Raw genomic sequence first — 15,262 nt, 5'->3', positions numbered from 1 at the left:
CCCCATCGTCCTCTTCGACGTCAGCTGACCACTCCCAGGGCGCCAGCAGGCTTTCAGGATTTAGAGGAAAACCAATTAGCTTCCACCATCAGTTGGGAGCACCATTTTGGAACAAGTGTAAATTCAGGAAAAGGATGGTTTGGAGGATGCATCTACCCAACCGAGTTCCTCTTTTAATTTGACAATGCAATATCGGAAATTGCACTCGGATACTTTCTTACTTTCCTGAGTTGCAGCCCTCTGTGGTGTTAGCTACAGTTTAGAAACAATATAACTAGAAACAATGTCTGTCCTGCATCTTTGAACTCATTTTGTCCCTGATTATGACCCTTTTGAGGCTTGTTTAGTTCGTCTTTTCCTGAGAAGCTGTAAAAATTAGTTTGTCTCCTGAAGCCCCTTAACAATCTTTAAAATAAAATAAAAAGCCTTCTACAAAGAAAAAACAACAACAGAAGAGCTCAATGGCATATTGCTTATTCCTCTTTCTTTAAAATACTTGATTTTCATCAGCCACATTTCTCTTCTTGGCTACATCACAACAGGAATTTAAGTTTTGTGTACACAGCTCGCTTTAGCGCCTACAGGTCCTAAGCGGAACTCCGGACAGCTGTGAAAAGACCTGCATTGAACTATCTGTGTGACCTTGGACAAGTCCTAAGCTTTCTGACCCTCAGCTCTCCCGTGTATAAAGTGGGGATAATAGTATTGAGGTTCATTGGAAGGGTAAAGAGAGTATCTCAAGCTAAAGACCTTAGAACCACGGAGAAAGTGCTCAGCAGCTATTAGCTATTATTATTTATTATTTTTCTACCTGTGCGGGGACTGCACTATTTGGACACCTGAGACAGGCCACACAGATCCCATTTCTCAACAGCAGGAAGGCTCCTGGGTCCCCACCCAGCCAGCTCCAGACTGTCCTCAGGCTGAAGCATGTGGTACTTTCCACCCTCGCCAGGCAAACCCACGGATCCTTCAGGGTAGCGCCCATCAGCCAGCACAGCTCCGATGCCTTGAGCGACATCAGGCCAAAGGGTTCCTGTGGCCCTTTTTTGAAGGACTTCCCAAATCAGATCAGGGGCACACTCTGAACTAGCTCCACCATGGAGGGAGTGTGGGGGGTGGGGGTGGGAGGGATAGAATGGGTACAGGACACCTTACGATGTGACCCAGAGTCTGGGGCATCCCGATAGCTGGTCCTGAGAGTTGTTGAGTGCGCACGCGTGCACACGCTGGTCCTGAGAGTTGAGTGCGCGCGCGCGCGCACACACACACACACACACACACACCACACCACCCCCTGCCAATGCCACCCAAGGGCGCCCTCCCAGACTTCTCTTCCTGCTCCTCTTGTCCCTACTTACTCCAGCTGGCTGAGGTCCTCACACATCCTCAGCAACTGGCACAGCGGCTCCACGTGCTTCTGGCCGAGGCCGCAGCCCGTGAACCTGCTGGAGGAGGGGAGCGAGCGGGGTTGGGGCGCTGAGCCACTTAGACCCGCTCCGCCCCGTTCACCCCGGCTGTGGCCTCCCCCAAGCTTAGACTCTCTGGGACTTTCCAGCACCCACCCCTCCCACTCCCCCCACAGCTGATCCCATCTGGCACCCCATGTCCCCTCCAGGGAGGTGGTTCTCAAAGAGGGAGCTTGCTGAGAGGCCGAGTCTGGGAACTCGGCCCAGACCCACTGAGTCAGAAACACCAGGGGCAAAGCTCTCCAGGTGACCCTGATTCAAGCTCTGGTGAGAGAGCGACAGCTCTTGGTGTCATCGGAATAAACAGAGGTGGGCGGGCTGGGGGCAGGGAGGTGGGGTGAGGTCTGCTTTCGCGGGGGGGTACTGACGCTAGAATGAAAAGTAATAGTAGATCTGCCTTTGAAAGGCCTACGGTCAAACTATACAAATAGGGAAAGGAAGAGTTTGTGACCAGCCCTCAACTGAAACAAAGAAATGAATCTTAAAATCAGAAAGTTCCTAAAATCAATATTTCAAAATTTTATCACTGTCACTTTCCTTCATGGTTTTTCCCAAGGTCCCCTTTTTAATTCCTATTTTTAAATCAGCTCATTCTTTTTAAGTCACTTATTGTAAAAGGAAACTGTGTTGCTCCCTCAAAGGGACTTTCCCCTTGCACAGCACCAACAGACCATAAGCATATGAACACATGGGAGCAGAACACCATCAGGAAACCCCAGCCAGACACTGCCACCTGCTTCTCTCCTTCTTAAAAAAGGGAGCTTCGTGTTGGAGGGGTGTTAGAGCCATGCTCACATGCGACTGAGACCTTCTTGCGGTCATAAACAGAGGGAATAATGACCTTACTACAGACTCAAGGGAGTTGAACTACTCTGCCCAACCTCCTAAAAATCATCCCACCCTGGTCTCTGTCCTACATTTATTTTTAATTAAATGAGAAGTAGGGAGGCAGAGACAGATGGAGGGAGTGTGGGGGGTGGGGGTGGGAGGGATAGAATGGGTACAGGACATCGTGTGTGCCCTGACCCAGATCCACCTGGCAAGCCCCATACTGGGTGATGCTCTGCCCATCTGAAGCTGCTGCTCTGTTGCTCAGCAATCAAGCTATTTTAGCACCTGAGGCAAGGCTATGGAGCCATCCTCAGTGACCATGGCCAACTTGCTCCAACCGAGCCATGGTTGAGGGAGAGGGAGACAGAGAGAGAGAGAGAGAGAGAGAGAGAGAGAGAGAGAGAAAATGAGGGGGAGGGGTGGAGAAGCAGATGGTTGCTTCTCCTGTGTGCCCTGACCAGGAATCAAACCTGGGACTTCCACACTCTGGGCCGATGCTCTGTCCTACATTTTAGAAACCTCTGAGTTAGAAATATCAAGGCGTTCTAGAGGTCAGGGTCATGTTGGGTTTGGACAGGAGTTAAAAAAATATGGCCAAGGCTCCCTGTTTGTGTATGGCTTGCAAGTTAAGAACAATGTTTCCATTTTCAAATGGTAAGAATAGTATATAGTTCATGACATGAACATTATATGATACTCAAGTTCCAGTGTTCATATATCAGTTTGATTGGTACGTAGCCACCCCCATTGCTTATGAATTGTCTGTGCTTTTAAGCTGCAACAGTCACGTAGCTGCAACAGAGACCATATGGCCTGCAAACCCCCAAATTTTTGTCATCTAACCCCTTACAGAAAAAAAGCTTGTCTGCCCCCGGACTAGGAGTGCTGTAGGACGGCCTGGGTTCAAGTCCCCAGCTGCACCCCTTACCACCTGTGACATGCAGCGACTGCAGCTGTGGTTTACAGGAGGGGATATGCCTAAGGCTCTCAGAGTGGTGCCTTGAAGATGCTCAACAAATATCAGCTCTTCTGTTTATTACTTCAGGGCTGAGGATGCTGAGGTGTAGCCAGAGGGTCCGAGGCCTCTCGGGGCGCCAGTGCCATCACCTTGTTATCACAAATGTTATATCTGCATTCCAAGGTCACCCTCCAGTCCCATTATCCTGCTTCCAGTACAATCGCTGAGCCCTTGTCCCCTGGGCAACCAGAGCACTGGTCCAGGAGTCAGCAGGGCAGGGCGCTTGCACCTGGGACACCCGTGCCCTACAGGATGTCTCATTTAATCCCTGCAAACGCCCGGCAGCCTAGGGGCCTCCCTTCTCCAGCTGCAGACGCTGAGGATTGGGGAGGTTAAGGAATATGCCAGAAGTGCCAGCCCCTTGTGGACCTGGGTTAAAGCCCGGTGGGCAGGTTGTGGAGTCCCTTTTCTTGAGTTCTCAGTTCTGGTCCAGTCTGTTGCACATCCCTTTGCCCTTGACAAAACCCGGCTCTCTCTGGACCCCTGCTTCTTCGTGTTGGAAGAAACAAGTCCCCTGGTAGATCCTTCTGGGGGAATGCTCGGCATGTCTACTGCTCCCCAATACCCGCTGGCCACCAGGGCATGGCCCCGGGCGACTTACCCACAGCACCCGCCTTTCTGCTCATCGCTGGGCCTGAAGTGCAGGGTGACATCATGCAGGGACCTGGAGCACACAGTACCTGGGTCAGCCACCCTTGGCCGCAGCCTCAGGAGGCCCCCAGCAGGCCCCTCTCCTCCAGAAGCCGAGCCTCTGACTTGGGCCCTGCTTCCCCATCCTGCCCCTCACAGCCGGCAGACTCCTGGCACAACCCTCCCAGACGAGCCCCCGCTGTCCTGGGGTGCTGCCCACCTGAGGTCCACCTTCTGAACCCGTGGGCACAGGCTGAAGAGGTGAGCCAGCAGGAAGGGGCTCCTTGGGTACAGTGGCGTCTGGCTCAGCCTGAGAAGGAGAGAGGGGCAGGGCCCCAAGTCAGAAGATGGGAGCCAGGCGAGATCAGTGGGCCAGGAACCGGGACAGGCTGGAGGGGCGGGGAGCGCTGGCCGGTCAGCACACAGTGAGGAGGGAGGCAGGGACTCCAGAGCGACAAGCAGGGGCTCGGAGCCAAGCAGACTTAGGTGAACCCTGGTTCTGCTTACTGGCTGCGTATCTTGGCACGAGTCATTCAAGCCCTCCGTGCCTCAGTTTCCCTGCCTGGACAACAGGACTCTACTCACGATATACCCTCTTTGCAGGTGTCGTGAGATTTGATGACATCAGCTGTGCACATTGCCCGGCCACTACCCACGCTTGCTCTTACTGCATTGTTTCTCCCGAACACAGACCTGGGCGAGTCTTGCTGGCAGGGAGTAGGATGCTCCTGCCCTCAGTTTCTCATCCTCAGCACTACAGAGATTTGGGGCTGGATAATTCAGCGTTGCTGGGGGCTGTCCTGTAGGACATTCAGCAGCATCCCAGACCTCTCCTCACTAGAAGCCAGGAGTAGCCCACCCCCCAGCTGCACCCCCCACTGTATCCACAGAAGTGGCACAACTACGGTGGACTGAGTGACACAAAGTGTACGTCCCAGCCACGGTCAGGCTGGCCACCTCGTCCCAAAGACAGATGAGGCGTTGTGGGTGGATGCTGTGTGACTTGGGCAAAGAGAAGTCCCTCTCTGGTCTGAGATTTCATACCTGTTTATTTTAACCTGTCACCTCTGTGTCCAAAGAAGCCCTTCCAGACCCATTCCCTCCTGGCAGGATAGGACCACATTGGCTGCCGTTGGGGGGTTGGCGTGAGCTCTGCCACACTTGCCCATCTCTGGAATGTCACTGCCACCCTCTCCCCAGAACTCAGGGCCACTGGATGTGATGTGAGCCATCTCAGGTGTCCCAGAGACCCCTAGCATTGGAATTTATGTTGCTGTTATCATATGAATGATATGATTTAATTTCCTGCTGTATTTTTCCATCTCGGCTGCAGCTAGTCCCCCTACCTCCCGCTAGAAGACTTAAAGTAAACCCTTTTTAAATTCTAACCAGTCTGAGCTGGAATTAGAAAACAGAATTTTAAATACTTTAGGGGATGCTGTTAAGTTCCCCTTTTACGAAGCTGGAGGGTGACCTTTAGAAAATGGCGTGCGGCACACACACAACCTACCCTGAAAAGTCCCTTTCCAGGAGCAGGTGACTCTCCCGTGGGCGGGGAGGAGTCCGGTAGCCCACCTGTCACAGGCCTTTCAGAGGTCAAGGTGCTTTTAAAGCAACTGTCTTGTTTGAGTCCCATCCCTGGGGGAAGGGTTGGGGAATATTAATCCCATTTATCAGACGAGAAAACTGAGGCCCAGAGGAGTCAAATAGCCCCCCTCCCCTGAAGGCTGATCAAGTATGAGGAAAGAGCTGGAAGCAAACTTGAGCCCCCAGTTGTGACAGATACAACAATGTCACAGCCCAGGAGAAGGAGGGCGAGGATGGCTTCACCACGCAAGAGACTCAGGTTGGACCCAGAAATGGGGAGACGGGTCTTACTGCAAGAGGCTCAGCTGGGGGAGCCTGGGAAAGTGCTCCAGCAGGGCGTCCAGGCTCCGGTCACTCAGCTCCACCTGCGACAATCTGTGAAACAGGGCATCTGAATGAGGAAGGTCTTGGGGACAGCACGGCCACACAGCCGGAGGCTTCTGGGGGTGGCTCCAAAGGCAGGGCTGTGCCCCGCACTTCCCTCTGAACGCCAGGTACTCGACTTATCATGGGGGCGGGAGGAAAAGGAAGGCCGCGCGTGTTCGGGAAGGAAGGTCACGCGTGTTCGGGAAGTGCTGGGTGATGCCAAATGGGTGATCTTTGACTTCACAGAAAAGTGCTTTTGGAAGCGTTGGCAGCAGTGCTCAAAAGAACCCCCCCCCCACCACCACCAAAATCTAAACCAGAACCAAACCAGACACAAAAACAAAAAGAAAATACTGGAAGCAGCCTGGAGGTCTAGGGAGGCTGCGTACCTCGCGGCACCTGCCAACGGTGGAGGGTGAGGGTTAGAAGGCACGACTATATCATATATGTACAAACATTGTGAGAGACAGACACCCACAGACGGTAAGGGACAAGGAAACATTGATGGGTATTTGATGATTTTAGTATGTTACAAAACAATGTTACTATTTTGGAGTCTTAATGATTTTGATTGAGTTTTAAATCCTAGTTCTAGAAATCCTCCCTCTCTCTCTCCCTCTCTCTTGCTCTCTTCCCTCTCCCTCTAAGAAGCCTAACCTTTCCTTGGAAGATCAGCAACCCCGGAGGCAGCAGAAGGCAGCAGCTGGACTTGAGTCATGGGCAGGCTCAAGAGAACATCCTGATCGAAGTTATGTCTCAGCGCCTGAGCCCGAAGGTGGAGTTGACCCCCTGGCTACTTTTTATGACATTGGACAAAGGGACACTGGAAAAGACCTCAGAGCTGTCTGTCCTCAAGTCCCAAAGAAATGATTCATGACCTTTACCTCACCTCCGCCGACCTATCAGCTCCCAGCGCGTCCCCAAGCCCCTAACCCTCCGTGTCTCGTGATTTCTGTCCTATAGAGTCTGTGACCTACAGGCCATCTGCGATTTCCACTTTTGAGTGTTAGCTTCCGGTTCTCCTGGATGGAGCCATTCATAATAAAACAGCCAATCCTTCTCCCCTCAGTCCCTGGTGTCTAGTGTTCAGCTCTGCCAGATGGACCCACTATTTCTGTTCTGGGACAATATTGGTTCTGTGGTTATATTAAAAAACAGAGTACTTATCTTTTAGCTATGTATACTAAAATATCTACAGGTGAAATTATAAGGTGCTTTGAAATGACGTGTGTGGGCACGTGTGTGTGTGTGCATGTGTGTGTACGTGTGCGCATGCGTGTGTGTGTTGGGGCCATGGCGTGACAAAGTACAGAGGTAGGGAGTGGGAAACTGAGACTCCATGACACCATTCTCTCTGGTTTTCTATATGCTTGATAGTGTCTATAATAAAAGTATTTTTTAATTAAAAAGTTACTTTATAGCAATAAAATCTGATCATCAAGGTCAACATCAATGGTGGTAAGTCAAGTCCATGGCACACACCCCATGAGAAAAATCACTAGATGAACCCAAATTAAGGGGCATGGAAAACATCTGACAAGTACTCCTTAAAACTGTCAAGGTCACGAAGGACAAAGCAGAACTGAAAAACTGTCACCGGCCAGAGGAGGCAAAGGAACTCGGTGACTGAGTGCACGTGGGATTCTGGATCAGAGACAGGGCTTTTGTGGTGACACTGATGAAATGGGAATGAAGTCTGGAGTGCAGTTAATAGCTCTGTACCGCCTGACCAGGCGGTGGCGCAGTGGATAGAGCATCAGGCTGGGATGCAGAGGACCCAGGTTTGAGACCCCGAGGTCGCCAGCTTGAGCGCGGGCTCATCTGGTTTGAGCAAAAGCCCACCAGCTTGAACCCAAGGTCACTGGCTCCAGCAAGGGGTTACTCGGTCTGCTGAAGGCCCATGGTCAAGGCACATATGAGAAAGCAATCAATGAACAACTAAGGTGTTGCAACGTGCAATGAAAAACTAATGATTTATGCTTCTCATCTCTCTCCGTTCCTGTCTGTCTGCCCCTGTCTATCCCTCTCTCTGATTCACTCTCTGTCTCTGTAAAAACAAAAAGAAAAAAAAAAGCTCTGTACCAAGGCTGGTATCTGCGTGTGATGAATGCACCCAGCTAATGAGTGATATTAACAACCAGGGGCTACGGGGTGAGGGAATCAAGCCTCACGTTATTCTAACATGAAGGGTGCAGTCATGTCTGGATCTTCCAGGAAAGCCACGATGTATGGCCCAGACACAAAAGCTCGGTGCAGGGATTGGATACCATAAGACCCTGCGTCTCTCAGTAACATCGAAAGCCCCTCCCTCTGGGTGCCATGTGCTGGAACTTGTAGGGAGGCATGGAAGGACACATATCTGGTGATCAACATGGATAAGCTTGTTACAAGGGCCAGAGGGCGTTTGAGATGGGAGCCGGGAAGAAAACAAAGACAAAAAAGGAACAAAATGGAAAAATGCATTTGGTGTGATGTAAAGTAAAACTGTAGCATTCAGCTAGCCCAAGACGGCAACCAGGTAAACGCTGAGCATGCAGAAGGACAGGGCGTAGGAGGCCACAAGGACAATGACAACATTGATTTGATGAGCGGAAGGGGTTGTGTAGGGGAGGCGGGTGTCCTGGCTTGCTTTATTTCAAGGTAACTATAATAAAATGACAACAAAAGGAGAGGCTGACCGTCCACTTTGCAGAGGACAAAGCTGAGACCCAGTGAGTTAAAGCCCAGAGTCACCCTGCTTGTGGGTGACTCAGTCAGGACTCCTAATCCCAAGCCCAGGCTCTGGTCACAGCCTCAGGTGTTCTGGATAGGGCCACTGGTCACCCAAAGGGGGGGATGCCCAGAAGAGAAGCCTTCAGAAGTGACAGGCCCAGGCGGGTGCCAGTCAGGGGGGCTCCGGTGGTGGGCGGGGCTGGCTGCAGCTCTCGGGTGCCCGAGTCTAGCAAATGGGAAAGGTGGAGCCCCAGGTCCAGCACAGCCCCTCTCTGTGGGAGGGGGAGAGGGTGGGGCTGGGCTTGGGGGGCAACAAGGCCTCTATCAATGGGCCTGGGAACTTCCGTGGGGTCAGGCTACAGCGTCTGGCGGGAAGGAACCAGACAGGACTCACTGGGCTCTAACAAAAGCACCCCTCCACCCCAGGTCATTGGGTCGATGCCCACATTGTGGCCTGTGGGGCTGTGTGCTCCTTACGTACTTGACCTCCAGGGGCCCTGGGCACTTCTCCAGAGTCTCGCAGAGGTGGGTGAGGCTTGGGGGCTCCAGCCGACACTCCCTGAGGCTGAAAAGGGGCAGTGGGCAGGGCAGGGGGTCAGAGAGGGCTCAGGGCCCTGGGGCTCTCTGTTTCTCCTGGGAACCCTCCTCCCCAGGCCGCAGACTGCAGGCTCCTCCCCCACTGGGCACACTCCCCCCCACCCAAGTCTCCCGGAGCCACTGTTACCCCCACTCTGACCCCGCGAGTGCTCAGCTGCCCTCCTTCAGCCCTGAAGTGCTCCCCACTGAGTCCTGCTGAGTCCAGGCCACCAACACCACCCACCTGGACCACTTTAACACCCTCCGGCCCTCCCCTCTTTCTCCCCTTCCATCCTTCTGCCAGCATCTTATCTTCGAACAGTGCAAACCCGACCAGGCCCCTCCTGTGCTGAAAGCCCTCTGTGGCTCCCATTACCCTTCGGCTAAAAGTGAAACACCTTCCCCAGGGCCTTGCTTGCCTCCAGGCTCCCTGTGTATGCTCCAGCCCCACTGAGAGCCTTCTCACAGCCATGCTTTCATGCCCCAGGGCCTTTGCACAAGCTGGCCGACCTCCTGGACACCTCTCCCTCCTCCTGGGGATAACCCTGCTCAGCCCCAGCGTGGGTGTCTCTGTGCAGGTGAGGAAATTGAGGACAGGAGAAGGAAGGGGCCCGGCTAGTGTCCCGCAGCCCCCTGTGGGACTATAGAGTTGGAATGCTGGGCCCCGTCACCAGTCCTCAGACTCATCTTCTTTCTTTTCCCTTCTCCCCAATTCTCTTTCCTTCTCTCCCAATCTCCAGCCCTAAACTCCTAGGCTCCCCCCACTCCCCGGGCCCTCCCCCCCATTGTGGTTACCCCCAAACAAGTGGGTAAGGCGTACCAGAGGCTCCTGGGGATGCGGCGCTGACCAAACCCCAAGAACCGGGCTCCGGCGGGCAACTCTGGCAAAGAGCCACCGGCCGACAGATTCCTGGGGCGGGGGGAAGCATTTTGAGTGAAAAGTTTAAATCATCCACATTGGAAGACGAGACTCAGCAGTCAGGGTTGGAAGGGACCCTTGTGACAATCGAAACCCTCACTGTAAGATGGGGAGACTGAGGCTCTGGGAAGGGAAGCCACAGTGAGAGAGACAGCAGCTCACACCTGTTTGGTGGGGGGTGCACCACACCAGGTTAGGGGGAGCCAGGACAGAGCCCCCCTCGCTCTGATCACCAAGGTGGTCCTCACATGACTCTGTCTCCCTGTGCCTCTGCTTTTTCGGCCTCAAGAACCCAGAGGGTCCCCAGAAATAGAGACCCTAGCCCAGGAAGCAAGATCACTCCCTGCCTGGGGCCTCCCCTGGTTTCAGACGGCCACCTGGTATGGCAATGCTTTTCCTGCCCTGTGGGCCCAGCCCGCCCGCCCGCCATGAGGTGGCTCTAGTGCTTGCCAACCTCCCAAGCGAGATGGGGGCGCCCCACCAGGGGGCAGCAGGGAACATCTGCGGAGAACTAACTGTCGCTCCTTGTTTACGGCAAAGATGTGGAAACTTTTTCAGAGCACCAACGGTTCTCGGCTTCTCAAATGTGACCCTCAGGGTGTAAAAGGGCAATGACTCATAAGGAGCTGAGTCTGCAGAGGTCTGCAAAAGTCCCTCCCTCCCCTGCTTGCCCACAAGCAGCGCGCAGCTGGCTCGCACCCGCTCTGCTGCGGTGTGGCCGGCCCCTCCCTGCATCTGCACGGGCTTCTTCCGAGAGGGATTTAAGGCAGCTGATTACTGCAAATTTATATGCAGGGGGGACTACTCTAGAGCTGACTGTGGTCAGCATGGGTCTGGGGGGGAGGGGAGCTCCTGCAGGACATGGGGGCCTCACCCTCAGAGCTCCCTGTCCTCACCTGGCTCTCCTGTCACCTCTCAGGATGACACGTTGGCCCTCGAAGCTGCAGGCAGAGAGGAGGGAGCAATCAGAGAACAGGCGAAGGGCCCACTTCCCAGGCAGGGCCAAGAGAGCAGCCTGACCGGGTCCAGGCAAGGCCTGGAGGGCGGCCCGTGTTCTCAGCAAACACTCCAGGAACTAGACTGACCAGCGCTACATTGATTAAGGCACGTACAAAGCAAAACAGCAACATGGCTGCCTCTGATTCTCACACTGAGACTGGGGGTAAGGAGGTATTCTTACCCCCACTATACGGGTGAGGACACTGAGGTGTGGGGAGGCCCAGCGGCCTGCTCAGTGCTGCAGAGCAGGGAAGTGCTGAGTCTGGGTTTGAACCTGGCCTGTCCGCTAGCACGCTGCCCGCTCTAGGGAGGAGGGGAGGAGTGGGCAGGCCCCCCACAAAAGTATGATCTGCACTGCATGACTGAGCTGCATGGCCGGGGGATGTTTCCCTTCTATGGTCACATCAGCTCCAGAGACCCACAATAAAAATGGGTCCCTGAGTCTTCAACAATCACAAGAAAGTTCCCAGTTTTCTTAAAAGTTTCCCAGGACAATCCAGAGAGTGAGTAAGGGAAGGATTGTGTCCCATAAAGAAATCTAGTGTTGCCTGACCAGGCGGTGGCGCAGTGGATAGAGCATCAAACTGGGATGCCGAGGACCCAGGTTCGAGACCCCGAGGTCGCCAGCTTGAGTGCGGGCTCATCTGGTTTGAGCAAAAGCTCACCAGCTTGGACCCAAGGTCGCTGGCTCAAGCAAGGGGTTACTCGGTCTGCTGAAGGCCCGTGGTCAAGGCACATATGAATGTCAATGAATAACTAAAGTGTCACAACGAAAAACTAATGATTGATGCTTCTCATCTCTCTCCGTTCCTGTCTGTCTGTCTCTATCCCTCTCTCTGACTCTCTCTCTGTTCCTGTATTAAAAAAGAAAAGAAATCTAGTGTCCCTGGGGCTATATTCATTCATTCATTCATTCATTCATTCATTCATTCATTCATTCAGCAGACACCCATTCACGTGCACACAGACCAGGCCCTGAGGATGCTACATCATGGATGCGGCAGACGGTGGGGCCGCGGGGACCCAGAGGCTCACTTACCTGACATCCAGGTGGAGAACCCACGGCACCGTAGAGAAGCACCGGGCCAAACTGAACACAGCGTCCAGGGACACACTGTTCTCACTGAGGCTGGAGAATCACAGGAGTGGTGTTGACAGGGGTCACCCAGGACTTGACACACCCTCTTTGTGGTCAGAGCACCGGGGCAGGGGAGGGCTGTCCCTGAGTCCGGACGATGACACTCACTGACCCCTGGATGGTCAGAGCACCTCATCCAACTCCCCACTTTGCAGATGGGGAAACTGAGGCCCATAAAGTTCCCCCTGTCTGTGATGAATGTGTGGAGTGCTTTGGGCACCTGATAAGGGAGGGGTGGCACCCGGTGACAAATAGAAATGGAAGGAGCCTTCTGCTCAGAAAGCGACACAGAGATTTTACTCTGCTTCACAGTCTGTCAACTGGTCACAGTGGGTCTTATTTGCCACTTAATGACACACTTCTTGGGAAGGGGATCCTGGTAGGTGACTGCAGACTGGTACAGGCCCTGGGTCACACCAGGTGTTCACAGTATCGAGAAGGTCACATGGGGATTTGCCCCCAGAGCTCCAATCAGCATATCATTTGCCTGCAGTAGTGAGGCCTTCCTCCCCACCCAGGGGCGGGCCCTGCACAGCTGCTGAGGTGACCTCTCCTCCTTCCCAGGATCCCAGAGTGACTGTCGGGCAGGAAGGGCCCTCAGGTCACAGCACTCATTCTAAGGTTGTAGACATAACACCCTCTCTGTAGTGTATGTGTTAACTGACTGGGAACCAGGTGCTCAGAGAGGTGATGTAACCTGCCCAAGGTCACACCGGGCACCTAGGGTCCCTCTCGCCAGGGATCGCCTCACTTTGTCCCAGAAGAGCTTGGGGGAGGATAGGATGTGGAAGCTAAGAACACAGGAGCCTTGCAGGGCCCAGGAACTGGGGCCTGCTGCAGGCACAGTCTGGGGGGTCCTGGCCTCCTACCAGAGCCTCCTCCCACACTGAAAATCTCCCGTCTCTGCCAGGCGCTCAGAGACCTCCAGATGCCCCGGGGCACCCTGCTTGGGTGTCCTGTGGGGTATAAACCCTCCCTGCCTACCAGCCTACACCCCATCAAACAGCCCCTCCCTGCACCCCAGGGCCAGAATGGCTGCCAGCCATTTTGCTAACCAGGTAATACCTCCCACCATGCTTCCCATTCCTCAGGTAACCTGGGCCTCCCAGAAACGGACTGGGGAAGCGAAACCTTAAACCAGAAGCTGGATCGCTGAGTCACAGAGGCCAGTCTCTATTTTAATGAGAATCATACCATTTTCTGAGCACTTACCATGTCACTGGGCCAGGCAGCTGACATGCATTTGCTCATTTACTCTTTCTGATAACCCCAGGAGGGAGTGGGATGAGACAGAGGAAGAACCCCACCCCCACACCTCCCAGATTCCCTCCTTCCGCTGAGGACCAGCCTCAGAGGCTTTGCCCAGGCAGCTACTCACTTCAAGGACAGTAGAGCGCCCAGCCTTGGGAGCCACCGAGCCAGCTGGGCCACACCGTCATCCCCCAGAGCATTGCCTGATAAGCTGGGGTGGGGGGAGCACAGGTTAGTGGAAGGAGGGGCGGGGATGGGCGGGGACTCGGTCTCTCCATCACTTTTCTCCTGAAACTGGGACCCAGCCCAGGCTGCCAGGCCAGAGCTTAGCAGGTCACACTGGGTCAGCTGGGGTCTCCCCCAGGGTTCTTATCCTGAGAGGTCTGTGACCCCGAGGTGGTCGGGGATGGGCTGCAGAGGGAGTCAGATGTGGGGGATCTGTATTCTAGGGGGAAGAGGCACAACTTTCACCAGATCCTCTGAGAGGTTCCGGGAAAAGAACTGCTGATCTCTATCTTTAAAAGCAAAACAAACCCGACATCCAGGGCTGCTGAGCCCCACCCCGCCCTCTCCCAGCAGCAGCCACTCACTCGAGGTGGCTGAGGCGGCGGCTTCCTCCCCACGCTGTGCAGAGCTGCTCTAGGTGCTCAGCTTGCAGACCACAGTGTGTCAGCCTGCAGGTGGGAGGGTGGGGGAAGAGCCACATCCCTGCAGCCCCGCTCTGCCCAGCCCAGCGGAGGCAGGAGCCCCCTCCCAGGCACACAGGCAGAGAACGAGGCTTGCAGGAGAGGGAGAGGGACAGGGACGCATCTGGCACTCACACAGACAAAGACGGACCAAAACACCACACACAGATGGTCACACACAGGCAAGAACAACCAAAGTCAGAGACACACAGAGAGAGGGAGACCAAGGTGAACAGATAGATGAGAGAGAGAGAGAGAGAGAGAGAGAGAGAGAGAGAGGACAGATGCACGTGCACGTGCACACACAGTGCTAGAGGCAGACAGACAGAAAAGGGCCACAGAAAATGAGACAGACAAGAATTGAGAGAGACAGAGAGGGAGAGAGGTTCAGATGGACAGAGAGTAAGAGAGAGGGCCAGAAGGGTATTGATAGACTCCTGGGGGGGTGGGAGAGCTGAGCCCCCCAGGCCCAGGGCCCAGGATCCAAAAAGAAGGGGCTGCAAGCTTCTCATCCTCCCTGCCCAGAGTTTCCACAGCCTCCCAGCAGCTGGATGCTGGGAGCACTAGGGGAGGGGGACCCGAGAGGGCTGGGTGACTGCGGGGCTGCCTCGTGAGCCCCACCTGCTCTGGGCTGGGCAGGGGAGGCAGGGAAGCCAGGCCTCAGCTCCCAGATGGCAGGTCGTGTCATCTAGAGAACACCGGGGGGTGGGGGCTGGGGACAGGCTTTGTGCGGCTGGAGGGAGGAGGTTGGCACCACACCCAGGACCTGCAGGCCGTCACTGTACCTGATCTGTGGGGGGCACCGGGGCAGCTCCGAGGGCGTCTGGAGCATCAGGCTGTCAAGAAACGCAGCCCTGGGAGGCACACAGCACGGCCAGGCTGAGCAAACGCCTCATCCGCTGCCTCCAAGGCACCTGCTCAGCCTCACTTCCCACCATCCAGTCTCTCTCTGAGCCTGGAGACAGTCAGACCTTGCTCCCCACTGGGCTTCCCTGCCTCCCTGCTGTGTAACCCGGGACAAATCACTTAGTCTCGTATGGAGGGAATGTATATGAATTGCTTTAGTTTGGCGCTTGCGCT

The 15,262-nt window shown here is 54.6% G+C and overlaps 1 protein-coding gene across 3 annotated transcripts in view; it reads right to left on the bottom strand.

The window, feature by feature from the left end:
- The window catches only part of NLRC5 (NLR family CARD domain containing 5), a 90,992-nt gene that overhangs the window by 24,706 nt on the left and 51,024 nt on the right, over window positions 1-15,262 (bottom strand). For 2 of the 3 annotated variants that reach the window (XM_066242566.1, XM_066242567.1), the window contains exons 17-27: window positions 14,968-15,036; window positions 14,087-14,170; window positions 13,624-13,707; window positions 12,147-12,236; window positions 11,005-11,049; window positions 10,010-10,099; window positions 9,095-9,178; window positions 5,827-5,910; window positions 4,169-4,258; window positions 3,920-3,982; window positions 1,362-1,448 (exon numbers count right to left, since the gene is read on the bottom strand). In XM_066242566.1, coding sequence (XP_066098663.1) covers window positions 1,362-1,448; window positions 3,920-3,982; window positions 4,169-4,258; window positions 5,827-5,910; window positions 9,095-9,178; window positions 10,010-10,099; window positions 11,005-11,049; window positions 12,147-12,236; window positions 13,624-13,707; window positions 14,087-14,170; window positions 14,968-15,036 — 870 coding nt within the window. Of the gene's footprint in view, window positions 1-1,361; window positions 1,449-3,919; window positions 3,983-4,168; window positions 4,259-5,458; window positions 5,587-5,826; window positions 5,911-9,094; window positions 9,179-10,009; window positions 10,100-11,004; window positions 11,050-12,146; window positions 12,237-13,623; window positions 13,708-14,086; window positions 14,171-14,967; window positions 15,037-15,262 lie in introns of those variants that run through there. The other variant, XR_010727042.1, reaches the window with a different exon arrangement.

Source organism: Saccopteryx bilineata, chromosome 9 (assembly GCF_036850765.1).
Source record: "Saccopteryx bilineata isolate mSacBil1 chromosome 9, mSacBil1_pri_phased_curated, whole genome shotgun sequence".
Classification (NCBI taxonomy): Eukaryota; Metazoa; Chordata; class Mammalia; order Chiroptera; family Emballonuridae; genus Saccopteryx; species Saccopteryx bilineata.
Note: the sequence above shows the minus strand (reverse complement) of the source record. Positions and strands in the feature narration are given on the sequence as shown.